The sequence below is a fragment of the Thermobia domestica genome, chromosome 11, assembly GCF_964235325.1.
Source record: "Thermobia domestica chromosome 11, izTheDome1.hap1.1, whole genome shotgun sequence".
Lineage (NCBI taxonomy): Eukaryota > Metazoa > Arthropoda > Insecta > Zygentoma > Lepismatidae > Thermobia > Thermobia domestica.
The window spans coordinates 17650010-17663332 of record NC_137464.1 but is presented as its reverse complement, the minus strand read 5'-3'; the positions used below and the strand labels follow the sequence as shown (position 1 = coordinate 17663332).

Below are 13323 nucleotides of genomic sequence, written 5' to 3'. Positions count from 1 at the left end.
AAGTTGCTGTCAGTGTATTTTAATGCTAGACATATTAGATAATACTAGCAGGCAATTTTGACTTTATTGTGGTTCGCGGTATGTGTGTAATTTTCTCGATGTTTCGTAATCATATTGTTAAAATATCAGGGTACAATTCAAAGAGTGAATAAGTACATCGGACGGTCTCTCCGGCTTACCGTATAGGTGCTCTAAGCTCCCAGTCTACTGTCTGAGTAGGCATTCATTTTCAATCGTGGGATCAGTGCTCAGCTTTCATTCAGTTGTTCAATCCATTAATCACGTAATAAGCTGATATGGATAAATTGCTATTTTCCACTTAAACTTTGATTCAACTTTAAGTTAATCTTAAAAGTTTATATAATTTTATTGTGTGATTCTCTCGAATAGTAATAAATTGCCATAATTTGAAGTGGCAATACATCGTAAATTAAGGTATATGGTAATAATTAAAAAAAAAGAAAGAAAGAAAAAAGAAAAATAAAGAGAGAGAGAGAGAGAAATCTGTTAACTTAGCCACCTGCATAACTTGGCGCCATTCTTATAGGACGTGCATTTATCCCTACGACTTGTATCACTTATTATTCTGTAAGTTGGCCATCTTTCTAACTTCTAACTTTGCTGCATTGAAGCAGCAATTAACGATAAATTCACCTCTGTATTTGAACGCCTACGTGCTTTTTATTTTTTAGAAACTCTTTTATAATGTCTGTTACTGTTATATATTTTTTGCAAAAAAATACAGCAGGCGGTAGTACTGTTCCTTACTTTTGCGCCCGTTGTCGGGGAGTATATGGGAATGTTGGTGCCCTAAAACTTCACATCCATAATGTACTTTGCAGGGTATTGGGTAATTCAATATAGATAGATTTATTGAGCTATGAGTATCCTTTGTTTTGGTTACATGTTCGATTTTTTTTTTTTTTTTTTTTTTTTTTGAGAGCCTTGCTAGAAATTGACAACAAATGACGATCGGATTCGAATTGCAAAGTATTAAAACCAAAAAAGATAATAGGATAAATACTTATACAAAGTAATACGTAGATAATCATTAGTTATGCATTAGAAATTCTTACGTTATAATTAGTATTATTTTTGTTTCAAAACGCGTATTTTCTGTAGATTGGGCTCTTGGTATTCTACATATATTTGTTTCACTGTACACTTTCTTTTCTGCTACTAATTTTGATTATATTTTTGCTAGAAACGAATGCGACGCTTGAAAAACCTTAGAGATTTTCTGTAATATGCCAGAAATTAGAACAGTCTGATTTTACTATGTAAACATATTTTCTTTTCAGGTGATGCACGGAGGTTTGTTCTCAAAAGACGATGTAACGTTAGATGACATAAGGAACATTAGTAGGAATAGACAGCCTCCAGAAGAAGGTATAGTATAATCACATTGCATTTTAGCAGTAATTAGAGTTAGGCTCATTGGAAGAAAAAAAAAAAAAGTGTTATATCCAAACATAATGATGGAAACAAGTACTGTCGCAGCTCGGACAAAGTGGGTTTGTAGTGGACAAACACCATGTGCGTGGGTTTTTTCGTTTTTTTCTTTTTCGTTTCATCCCACTTCCTATATTCTATCATTATTATTTGTCTTATCATCATCTCTCTTAGCCTTAGAGCATAAAATAAATAAATAAATAAAAAAAAAATATAAACAAAAAGTACGACTGCGTATTAGATGTAACTCTATCCGTTACGACTCTGGAATTTATTACGCAAATGACTAATACTTTCTGACCAGAGAGACAACGTTAAGTTGCTGAAAATGTAACATTTTATTTTAGTTTTAATAAATAAGCGTATTAAGTTCTGGTCAGAAAGTGTGTTAGTTATTTGTACATTTTAGACTATTAGAATGCATATCATTGTATCATGTGATTTATAGGGAGAATTTATTTTATAATTTTCGAACACAAGATATTTGAGATTAGTATACCAATATAAAATAAAACTCGAAATATTAGCAAAATGTGTTTTCAGGTGTTATGCTTAATAGCTTAAAACAGCGCTGTCCAACGTTCTTTCATGATCGAGCAAATCTCGCTGATGGCTATGGTGCGGGCACGATCTGACGATTTCACCACCATAAGAACAAATACTACTAAAATAATAATAACAAAGTAATTTTTAAAAAACTTTAAAAAATCAACCAGGGTGCAAAATCCTAGGTCTGGAGAGTTTAAGAGAGTTCCCTCTACTTTCTTCATGTTATGAATTCAAACCTTGAAATTATATAGTATTTCAACAATAAAATTATATTTACGTACATAATTAGTGTGTAGTTTGGCATTGCATTCCGCTGTAAGTTGAGGAAAATGTGGCGTGTCAATGAAACAGGCTGCCGTTCGTGCGTCATCGGGAGTGTCAGGCAGGATCCGTATTTATTTTTGATGTTCACAGATGAAAATACCGCTTCGCAAAGATACTTCGAAACAAAATATAAGTTTTCAGAGCAATACTATGAAAGATTGTCTCCTGTTTACCAGAGTCAAGTAATTGCTACAAGTTATATGAGGATGATTACGCCTCTGCTACTTTCTTACATATCTAAACTCCAAAACTTTGCGCATACAGCTTCCTGGTGAATAATACAATGATAAAGAAATTTTGGGAATAATTTATGCTCAGCACAAAGAACAAGAAATCCATTATTCCTGTCAGTCATAGAAGGTTTATCATCTGCTAAGGTTTGACAGTAATATCTTTTACATATTAAAGATGTCTTGTCCCCTAATATGTTCATGCAGTGGCAACAGTTTCACAAACTCTTCCTTTATTTTAAATTCGCTAGAAACAGGCCTGTTGTTCTGTATGGTTGCGAAACATGGGCACTTACTCTGAGGGAAGAACATAGACTGAAAGTATTTGAAAACAAGAACCTCAAACGAATATTCGGACCCAAGAGGAACGGGAATGGAGAATGGCGGAAACTTCATAACGAGGAATTACATAATTTATACGGTTTATCAGACATTGTTAAGATCACCAACTCTAGGAGGCTCAGGTGAGCAGGTCATGTAGCCAGGATGGAAGAAAGTAGGAACGCTTTCAAAGTTTAGCTGGAAGACCAATCGGAAAAACTAGCATCAGGAAGACCTAGGCGAAGATAGGAGGACAATATTAAGATGGATCTCGCAGAAATAGGAATACAAAGTAGAAACTGGATCCAGTTGGCTAAGGATAGAAGTCAGTGAAGAGCTTTTGTGAACGCGACATTTAACTTATGGGTTCCATAGGCCATAGAATAAGCGAATTAGTTAGAAACCAGGATTAAATTTATAGAATGTTAATGTTTTTCTACTTCCTCTCAGCGATTCTTAAATTGGTCTTTCTTTAACAAGTTACAGATCATCGAAATTATTAGCATCTAATACCTAAGTTGGACACTACTGAGATTAGTTTATTGTAACTCTCGTTATTTTTGTACGTAGTTTGAAATTGATTTTTGTGGATTTCATAGTATTAATGAATTTCATGGTAGTTGTGCTACCTGTACTAGGGTGTGTATCGGTCATGAAAGTCATGAAAAAGTCACGAAATCAGAAAACGGTCATGAAAGCCGAGAAAATTTAGCTTTTGGGTCATGATTTTTTATTTGTCCAAATACAAGTACAGACTGGAAAATTTTGTTCTATAAAACGTCAAAATTCACTACCAAAAATGTCTGTGGTCGGCTTTTGACGCTACCGAATCGCAAGCAAAGGACGCTTCTATCGCATGCATGAAAATTCGGCCTAATTCGACCAAAATTCGCTCTTGAGAATGTTACGAGATTTTGTGGTTGGTAAAGAAAAAGTCACGGAAAAGTAACGAAATTTCATTTTGGAATTTTAGTAGACACCCTGTGTACTCGTAGATCTTTGAAACGCAGTTACGAGGAAGGTGTTCTGTTTAGGAACAATTCTAGTATTCGTTTGGTATGATTTTTGAAAATGTCAATAGTCTGTATCGGATTTAACTGTAGCGCTAAATAGAGAAGTAGCAGTCTTTAAAATCTGTTCATCTCTGTTGTAGGTTTGATGTGCGACTTGCTATGGTCTGACCCACAGCCACAGAATGGACGTGCTCCTAGCAAACGAGGAGTTGGAGTGCAGTTTGGTCCCGACGTAACTGAGGCTTTTCTAAAGAAAAATAATTTAGACTATATAATCAGAAGTCATGAAGTAAAAAATGACGGTTATGAAGTTGCACATAATGGAAAGTGCATTACTGTATTTTCGGCGCCTAATTACTGGTAAGTAGAAAAATCAAATCAAATTTGCAATTAAGTTTTGAAACATGTGAACACTACATATATTAATTTAAAAAAAGGGTGAGATCTATTTGTTTTTTAAATCAAACAGATCATTAAGAACACTACTTTAAGGGCTGCTGAAAATGTTTCTGCAGTCTATAGGAAAAAGATATGTGAAATTCTGGAAATGGCTTTATTATTCTTAAAAATATCCACGTTTAAAAGTGATACTTCTTTTTCATGGACTCAACCAATTTTGAAATATTCTTTTCCATTCTGAGGCTGTTACCTCAGCAACCGCTGTGTGGAATGTGTGTAGCACCTGCTGCAGGCGATACGAATAGCTCATCACTCATCTTATTTTACATGTGCGGGAACAAATAGAAGTCGGTAGATGATAAATCAGCAACTTGGTGTGCTGAGTGGGAACCGGCTTTGTCGTGGCGAAGAATGATGCGATGATTTATGTCTGTTTTATGCATTTCATCGATAATCTTTGGCAGAAAGGTCCAAGTTTCGTCCCCTGTAACGATGTAGTACACCACCTTTTGTAGAGGTCTGTGTTTTATTGGCTCTCACACCGTGAGTTGAATGCGAATGGAGAAAAGGCGAAGGTCTGTTGTTGATGTGGGTATGACCAAGATAATACTTGGTTGTGGCAGTTCAGTTACCCCGTGAACTTGCATAAGGACAGAGTGAACATGGGACCTAAACAGAGCGTCATAAGGGCGTGTATGCTGTAAAAGTTCAAACTGGGGTCAAACGCCGATCCAGTGGGGCGGGTCGTGACTACGCGGACAGTGGTTTAACAAGTTTAAGGATGGTGACGAAACACTCGAAGACACACCAAGTGCCGGAAGACCAACACATGTACAAAATGAAGATTTTCAGGCAGTAATTGAGGTGAACACTGACCAGACATGTGAGGAACTGGGACAACAATTCAGTGTGAGTGCAGAAACCATTCGGTATCATCTCAGTCAACTTGGGAAGCACTACAAGTTGGGTCGATGGGTCCCACATGATTTGACTCCGGGCCAGAAGGCAACGAAAGACACCTGTGTTTTTGTAACCGCTTTCCCCATCTGCTCCTGCCGTCCAACCAACTTTTACTTTCAAAACATGTGAATTTACCTGTTAAGACATTAAAGAACATTTCCAAAAAGGGATTACAGAACTTTTCCCGGATCGCTCTCAGGTCTCGACAACGAGATGAGCATGAAGCACCGAGAGGTTCGGATGTCTCGTCTCGAAATCCTCATGGACATTCAGACAATCGTTTAGACTGCGACACAAAAATACTATTCACACATGAAACGAAAACACATTGAATAAAATAATACTATATTTATTTATTAGATTACACTGTATGTATAAAGAAATAAGTAGAAGAAAAATAATCACAGCATTAAACACTGGGATGAATGTAGATAATTAACTACTTCATTAAACACAAAATTACACTCATATTTCACGATAGCCCTTTTAAATTTGTATTATATATATATATATATATATATATATGAATGACATTTTTATATTTTGGAGATCACCATAAGCACTTTAATGATGCACATTGGGGTTAACACTGTGGGGTAACACTGAAAATAATCACACGATGTAAGTTTCTGGCTGCTGCGAGGAGAATCTGTAAAAGTTGACTGTAATATCCAGTAGAACAAACACAGGCAATAGCAATGTATAATTCAGGAAGTTGAAAGTACCCGTTAACTAATTATGCGCATATGGTTAAAAGACCAGGGAATTAACTAAATGGACTAGTCGCTAAGAAGGTCCTTGTGCGACTACAATTTAGCTTATGCCTCTTTTCTTAACTGCGTCACAAAACAAAGTAGCGTGTTGGCTCTGTCAACACATGGAGAGAACTCCTAGAGTCGAGGTGCTCCAGGTACGAGCCGGGCTAACTAACTGGTCAAGGTTGGTAATTCATTTTAAAGTGTAATCAGGTTAAACAATCTGTATGGATATGAAATTAGATGTTGAAAGAATTTGCGTTAATTCGCAGTTCACTGGCCACAATGTACAAGAAGACGACAATGGTTCGAACGTAAGAAATTCAAGATAACTGGTTGGGCGATGTGGTTGGCGATGGTCTGAGTACATCGCACCTGTCATGCTAGTAATTCCATAAGTAATTGAAAAAAGCACTTAATTCAGTTCCAAATAACTATATAATGTAGTCTTTGCATATTAATGAGTAAGAAGAAACACTGAAGGGTCCAAGTAATAGAAGTACGATTTTCACACACATAGTTCAGAAAATGAATAGCGTCTTTGTTGTTCACTAAAATCTTCTCACTGTAAAACAACATTTCGCATATATGTATTGGTGAACGATGAAAGACTATTGTTCTAATTCGTGAGAGAGAAATCGAGTTGTTAGCAGTTCTTATCGAAGGAAAGAAATGATTTGCGTTTCAAAAATAAAGTATAAATCGAAGAATGGTTTCTGTCCTCCCAAAATTTACTTACATAAACTGGTAACGATTATATTTCTTTGCTGTCTCGTCTGAGGAAGGAGCCATTTGTGCACAGGGTGTTGACATGATATGAGAAGTAGGCCCTGTACGAAGCTCCACGGTGCTGTCATCATTGGTTAGCATCCCATGAACCGGCTCTCAAACAGCCGAAACCAGCACTGCACCAGAAGAAGGTCCTCCTGTGTGTTTGGTGGACTGCTCGCGACATCGTGCATCGTAAAATCCTACCAGTTGGTCAGAGCATCAATGCAATTGTGTACTGTCAGCAGTTGAGCCGTATTCAAGAAAAATTTAAAACTCTGTAGCCAGCACTTCTGAATCGCAAAGGGGTCCTCCTGTTATAGGACAACGCTAAGCTCCAAGCTGCTAGGATGACCCGGGATGCCATTCGACGCCTTGGATGGGAAACACTATTGCATCTGCCATATTCCCCGGTCATTGCATCGTCCGTACCTGTTCTATTCCTTGGACAATCACCTCAGAGGACACCAGTTCATATCCCTAGTAGAGCTGGAAAATGGACTTGATATCTTCTTCGCTTCATGGCCCACCAAGTTCTACTGCGATAGAATCCGTGTCCTTTCAGAAGGTTGGCAGAAGGTCGTCGATGCTGATGGAGAATGATCTTCCAAATATGTCTTAGGCGACATATCGATGTCTGAAGGTGGTGGGTGAAAAAGCGAGCCTATATATAATTATGCGAGCCTATTTCTGAGCTTCAGTCAGTATGGAATCCAGCGGCTTGAACATTTCCGTACGTTCAGATGACTATGCAAAATCGTATAAAATGCTTTCATGTGAATGTTCAGGGATTGTTCAGTCCCCCATCGTATGGCGATTTCTCTCAATCTTTTCACGTGCAACATCAACATTACTGTCAACAACAAACATGGATGGACGACCTTTACGAAATTCATCACTGACAAATGTGCGACCGTGTTGGAACGTGGGAAACCAATTGTATACAGTCCTATTGGATAATGCTCATCCCCAAAAGCCAAACGAAGTCAGGATGCATTGTTTCGGTGTTAAACTACGTTTGAAATAAAATAAATAGATAAATAGAATCCGGAAGAGAATTTTCCATTTCTCACACAAAACTACTACTTCGGACTGCTGTAAAAGATAAAGGAATAGAATTGAACAAACAATCAAAGATACTTTAAACACAAAAACTTCTATTCTTCCGAATATTATAATAGCGGAGTACTAGCGTCACTGTTAATATAGTTTGCAGAAACTCCTCCAGCAGCCCTCGTATTTATATGTATTTTTTCTTTCAGTGAAGCGATGGTAGACATTAAAGGAGAGTCTTTTAATGGTTAAGAAAAAAATGCATACCGAAAAAGATTTTGGATGTTCTTCCCTCATTACTCTGTTTAACATTTCGGGACCTAACTTTTATTTTATTATTAGTTCCTGAATAGGTTTCAGATATTACTCCTAATCTAAAAATAAGAGTACTTTACTTAAGAGCGAGAGTTGAAAATTTCTTTTTTAAAAAATTATTTTGCTCGTATTCCATATCTAAATAGTTTATTAACAATCCCACAATCTGGCATAAATAATTTCATATATATATATATATATATATATATATATATATATATATATATATATAAATCAAAAGTAATTTACTGGTGGAGATGAGATCTGTTCTGACAATTTTTGCGAAAACAATTCTATGATTTGTTCATATTAAACAAACATATATATATATATATATATATATATATATATATATATATATATATATATATATATATATATATATATATATATATATATACCAACAATGTGATATTTCTCTTTGGAAAGGAGCTTTATTGTATTTATGTGTTTAACATACACGCGTTCGGCGGGGTCCAAGAGACCTGAACTCAACTCTCGCGGTTCAGTTCTCATGTTAAGCTATAGATCTTAGTTCAATTTTTTTAAGCCGAAAAGAATAATGAGAAGGGTCATAATCAGGGCCCGGATCTTGTTGACAAGTCAACTTTTTTCTGTTACGCATAGGACAAGGCAACTTCAAATAAAAACGTTATCCTTCAACTCAAGGTTCTAAAAGTATATTGTTTTAGGGTCAACTTTTGGTCACTTTTTGCCGTTTTGAAGTTTCAGATCATTTTTTAATATTTTAAGGTAACTTTCAGGGTCACTTATGGTCTTTTTAGTCTTTTTCTTCTACATAAGGAAATCTTAAAATGAACACTTTTTACGGATTTGAAAAATACGAAGTTACCTCTTTTCCTGTTTCCTGACTATTGGAGTGAAAAAACAGCATTCCTAAAAAGTTAATGAACACTAAGCTTTAGCTGGTTGAGTAGGGGTAGGAGTTCGTAGGTGGCCAAACAGATGGTTTTGGATTATTAACCACAAAGAATCCGATCACGTGAATAACTTAAAATGGATTAGAACACGTACAAAGATTTTAAACGGGGTCTTTATCTATTATTCTCCTGTATACAGTCTACACTTGCGAACATCTATTCTTTAAGTGTGCTTCCTAGTTTCAACTCGGGAGTTAATTGACGCTTTCAGTACGTACAATGCCGTACAATGGACTGATCAATAGACTGCAACTAACTGAAACAAAACTTTTCAGAAATGAGAAATAGTAATTAAAATCTATAGATATTTAAAAAAAATGGCAATATTTAACGAAATAAACGTTTTAAGAAACGCAAGTTTTAAGGGCCATTTTTGTGAATTTTAGGTCATTTTGCAGGAATTTTAGTGTCATTTTATAGGCCACTTTTTAGAAAATTTTAGGTCAACAAAATCCGGGCCCTGGTCATAATCTATCTATCTATATCTACATATACAGGGTTAATGAACTATACCGACAAACTGTAAGAGGTGATTCCTTACATCAAAATAAGAGAAAAAGTTCATATGGACCTGTGCGAAAAAGTGCATAGTTTCAGAGCTAGGGCTGTCCAAAAAAGTCAAATTTCACGAAGGCCTATTTCGAATTCTAGAGACTGTAGATGGTGGTCCTTACCAGCGTAAAGGAAGTTACGAATACGCAATCCAAAAATGCATATTTCATTAATGTTCAACGGGTGTACAGATTATTCCCTGCAGGGTGAAATTCCCAGACATACTATCAGCCGAATTGTGAGATATGCTCTGATTTTATGATTGGTCTAAAGTAGGCAAACGAAAAGCTTTGATAGAAGTGAACACGGAATCCCTTAGCGCGATGTCGGAAGTGTTAAGGATCGTCAGCAGCACGGTCTCTCGTACTCGGGAAAACAAATGCTGGGTGTTTTCTTTCACGCTTATAAGTGAAGAAAACATGAAATATACCGTGACGAAATACATCGCATCACACTTTATTGCGAACACAAAAAACATGGAGCTACCGGTTCCTAACACTTCCGACTTTCCTCCGATGCATTGGATGTCCATTGTTGTCAAGACATATCTCCTGCCTATTTTGGACCCTCTTTGAAATCAGGGTATATCTGGAAACTATTGAGAGCATACCTGAGAACTACACCCTGTAGGGAATACCCTGTACACCTATTGCAAATCGATGAAATATGCATTTTTTGATTCTGTATGCATGGGTTCCTTTAGGCTGGTAAAAACCACCATCCACAGTTTCTTGAATTCGAAATAGGGCCTGTTAAAATGTAGCTTTTTCGCGAATTTGGACAGCCCTAGCTCTGAAACTATGCACTTTTAGCTATAGGTCTATATGAACTTTTTCTCTTATTTTGATGTGAGGAATCACCTCTTACAGTTTGTCGGTAGTTCATTAACACCCTATATATATATATATATATATATATATATATATATATATATATATATATATATATATATATAATATGAAAGTGACTATGTTTGTGAGTTAATAAACTCTTGAATCACCGGACTGATCTCAATTAAATTTTCACCATAGATGAGGTTCGAGCCTGGAATGGTTTTTATCATTTTACTTTGACGGTGTAACTTAGGGGAGGGAGGATATATATATTTAAAAAATATCGACAGTGACAGATATTGGTGTCGAATCCATAGTTTTCAGGGTCGCTGAGATGAAGTGACCCTTTCGATGCCACTTTTAAATCCAAATTCAGTCTCGCAACTTGGGAGAGAGGAAGGGGGAGATGCATAAAAATGATAGAAAATGACCAATATTATGTCGAATCCATAGTTTTCGGTGTCGCTGAGATGAACAGTGATACTTCCAATGCCATTTAAATCCAAATTCAGCCCCTTATGTCCAAAATTGAACGTATCCTGCCCGTGCGAAGAACGGTATTCTGCTAGTTTAAAATACGGGAGGAAGAAAGTTAATATGAAGACCATACGTTTACTTACGAGTATTTTAACAAATACATAATCATGCTCCAAACTACTGTTACTATTATTGCTTGTCTTATAGCAATTGTTTTGAGTTTATACGTAATGTATATTTACATATTACAACTACTTGCAGATGATGTGTACTTATTGTTAAATATGTTATTCTTACTCAGTGATACCATGGGAAACAAAGGAGCCTTTATAACACTAACTGGGAAGGATATGAAACCTCAGTTTACAACATATGAAGCAGTGGTAAGCATTATGTTTTAAACTTTTACTTGCAGAAAGATAGGAATGATTTACCTTTCTAAGTCAGTGAAATTAATCTAATTTCAGAAGCTAAGGAATATTTTTTTTCATATATAAAACACTTTTAAGGCTAAATTAAACTCTGAATCATTTTCATAAACCCGTTGAATTAGGTCTAGTAAAACAAATGAGAAAATAGTGATTTATATATATATATATATATATATATATATATATATATATATATATATATATATGAAATCTTTAAGTTTTACGTCTCACGGTTATGCCGGTTAGACTAAAGGAGACGGCAATGATGAGAAATGAATGAAATGGTGGAATGAAGAAAGTGGGAAGAAACGGGAGAACCTCGAGAAAACCCACGAGCACGGTGTTTGTCCACCACAAAGTCCACACGGCGCGAGTTGGAATTAAACCAGAGACCTCAAGCACCGGAGGTGAACGCTCTACCACTGAGCCACCGCGCCCCCTAATTTGGTTTTTCAATTGAGTTTGATTCTATAATTTAAAACGGTGTATTTTTGAACAAAATAATTAACTCTTTAACAAGAAATTTTACAGCAATGTAAAGTGTGCTAATTACATATTTTTCTTTTTACAGCCTCATCCAAATGTAAAACCTATGGCTTACGCGGATAATGTACTAAGCCTTTTCTGCTAGTATTACGTCGTGACTGCTTGTTTTACACGAAGAATATGTGGTGCTTCAACTTGGACCAGTTTGATCTTGTAAAACTTTTTAGTAGGCCTGTTGAGAAGTTCGCTGCTTGGAATCGTGTGACAACTCTTGCGATATATTCGAGCAATAGTGAAATAGTAGGGGGTCAAGTGATCAGCAGTCTGTGATTTGTCTATGAACAAACGCTCCCCTTATGTGTAATGTATATATACACACACACAGTTATTAAATGTTCGTTTGTACCTCTTTCCCAGCGACCATTCCAGCATTGCTGTCGAATGTTGAATATAGTTTATGATTGGCATTGTTGATACAAGGCGTAGTGAATTATGAAGCAAATGTACCTTTTTAGTTTATTGCTTACACGTACACTAAACTGTGCTTACTATGTTGCTGTTGTTAGTACGTTTATTTAATGTAATGAAATTGTAACAAATGGAATTGAGTTTTAGAAACAAACATGTACTTTTATAATGTCTTCTTTCCCCTCTTATGTTCTGAAGACAGTTTTGCTGGGTGACATACGTGATAACAGAGTCCAAAGGTATGATTGATGTGACTGCATTATGGTACATTGGTTTGCTTCTTTTTAAAAGTAATTTTATTTCTGTTTCCACCTCAGGGTTTCGAGTGTTAATACGATTATGTCTAAAGAGCGTACAAAATCATGGTTTAATTTATATAGCAGAAAAAAAAAAATAGTAGTACAGAAAATAACGAATAATCTCACATTGTGTATATATATTTAAGAGAAGCAGTTTTGTTTAGCAAAGAAGAGAAATGTTTGTTTTAATATGCTTTGTTAGTTCTGCTTTGTTTATTGAGTAAATGGTAAAGCCTACTTTATAACTGAAGCTATAAATTTCTAATTTATTAAGTTCTGCTCTAGAATAATTGTTCATAGTTGATATGCGAGGGGGTGTCCTACAAGTTATCTACCTACAGGAAGGAATGCATTTAGGCTCACCGAGTGATCACTGTTTTTGAATGTAGTGCCCATGGAGGGTCTATGCACCGTCGCCACTTTATGGACAGCGAAGAAATCCCAGAAAAAATATAGTCCTTGTCATGCACTGGCGAACTTCGGAGGCGGGGAATCGTGGTGTTTCCTTTGCTTGCTCTTAGGATCTCAATGGTGGATCTAGGTTTCGTTCCTTCCCTTCTTTAGTGAGAAACTTGACCGAACATGCTCCAACTCCTGCAAATCCAGTGTTCGCGGCGTAACAAAAACACTTTGAGGTTGCTCCGACTGACCTCAAAGTGCGCATCGAGGTTCTCCACGTGGCCTTGGCGTGCATGCT

At 36.1% G+C, this 13323-nt stretch overlaps 1 protein-coding gene across 1 annotated transcript in view; it reads left to right on the top strand.

Moving 5' to 3' along the window:
* Positions 1-12876, top strand: part of PpD3 (protein phosphatase D3) — a 34677-nt gene extending 21801 nt beyond the window's left edge. The window contains exons 8-11 of the mRNA XM_081730135.1: positions 1302-1389; positions 4030-4249; positions 11244-11325; positions 11945-12876. Of these exons, the coding sequence (XP_081586261.1) occupies positions 1302-1389; positions 4030-4249; positions 11244-11325; positions 11945-12004 (450 nt within the window). The 3' untranslated portion in view covers positions 12005-12876. The remainder of the gene's footprint in view (positions 1-1301; positions 1390-4029; positions 4250-11243; positions 11326-11944) is intronic.
* Positions 12877-13323: the final 447 nt, after the last annotated feature.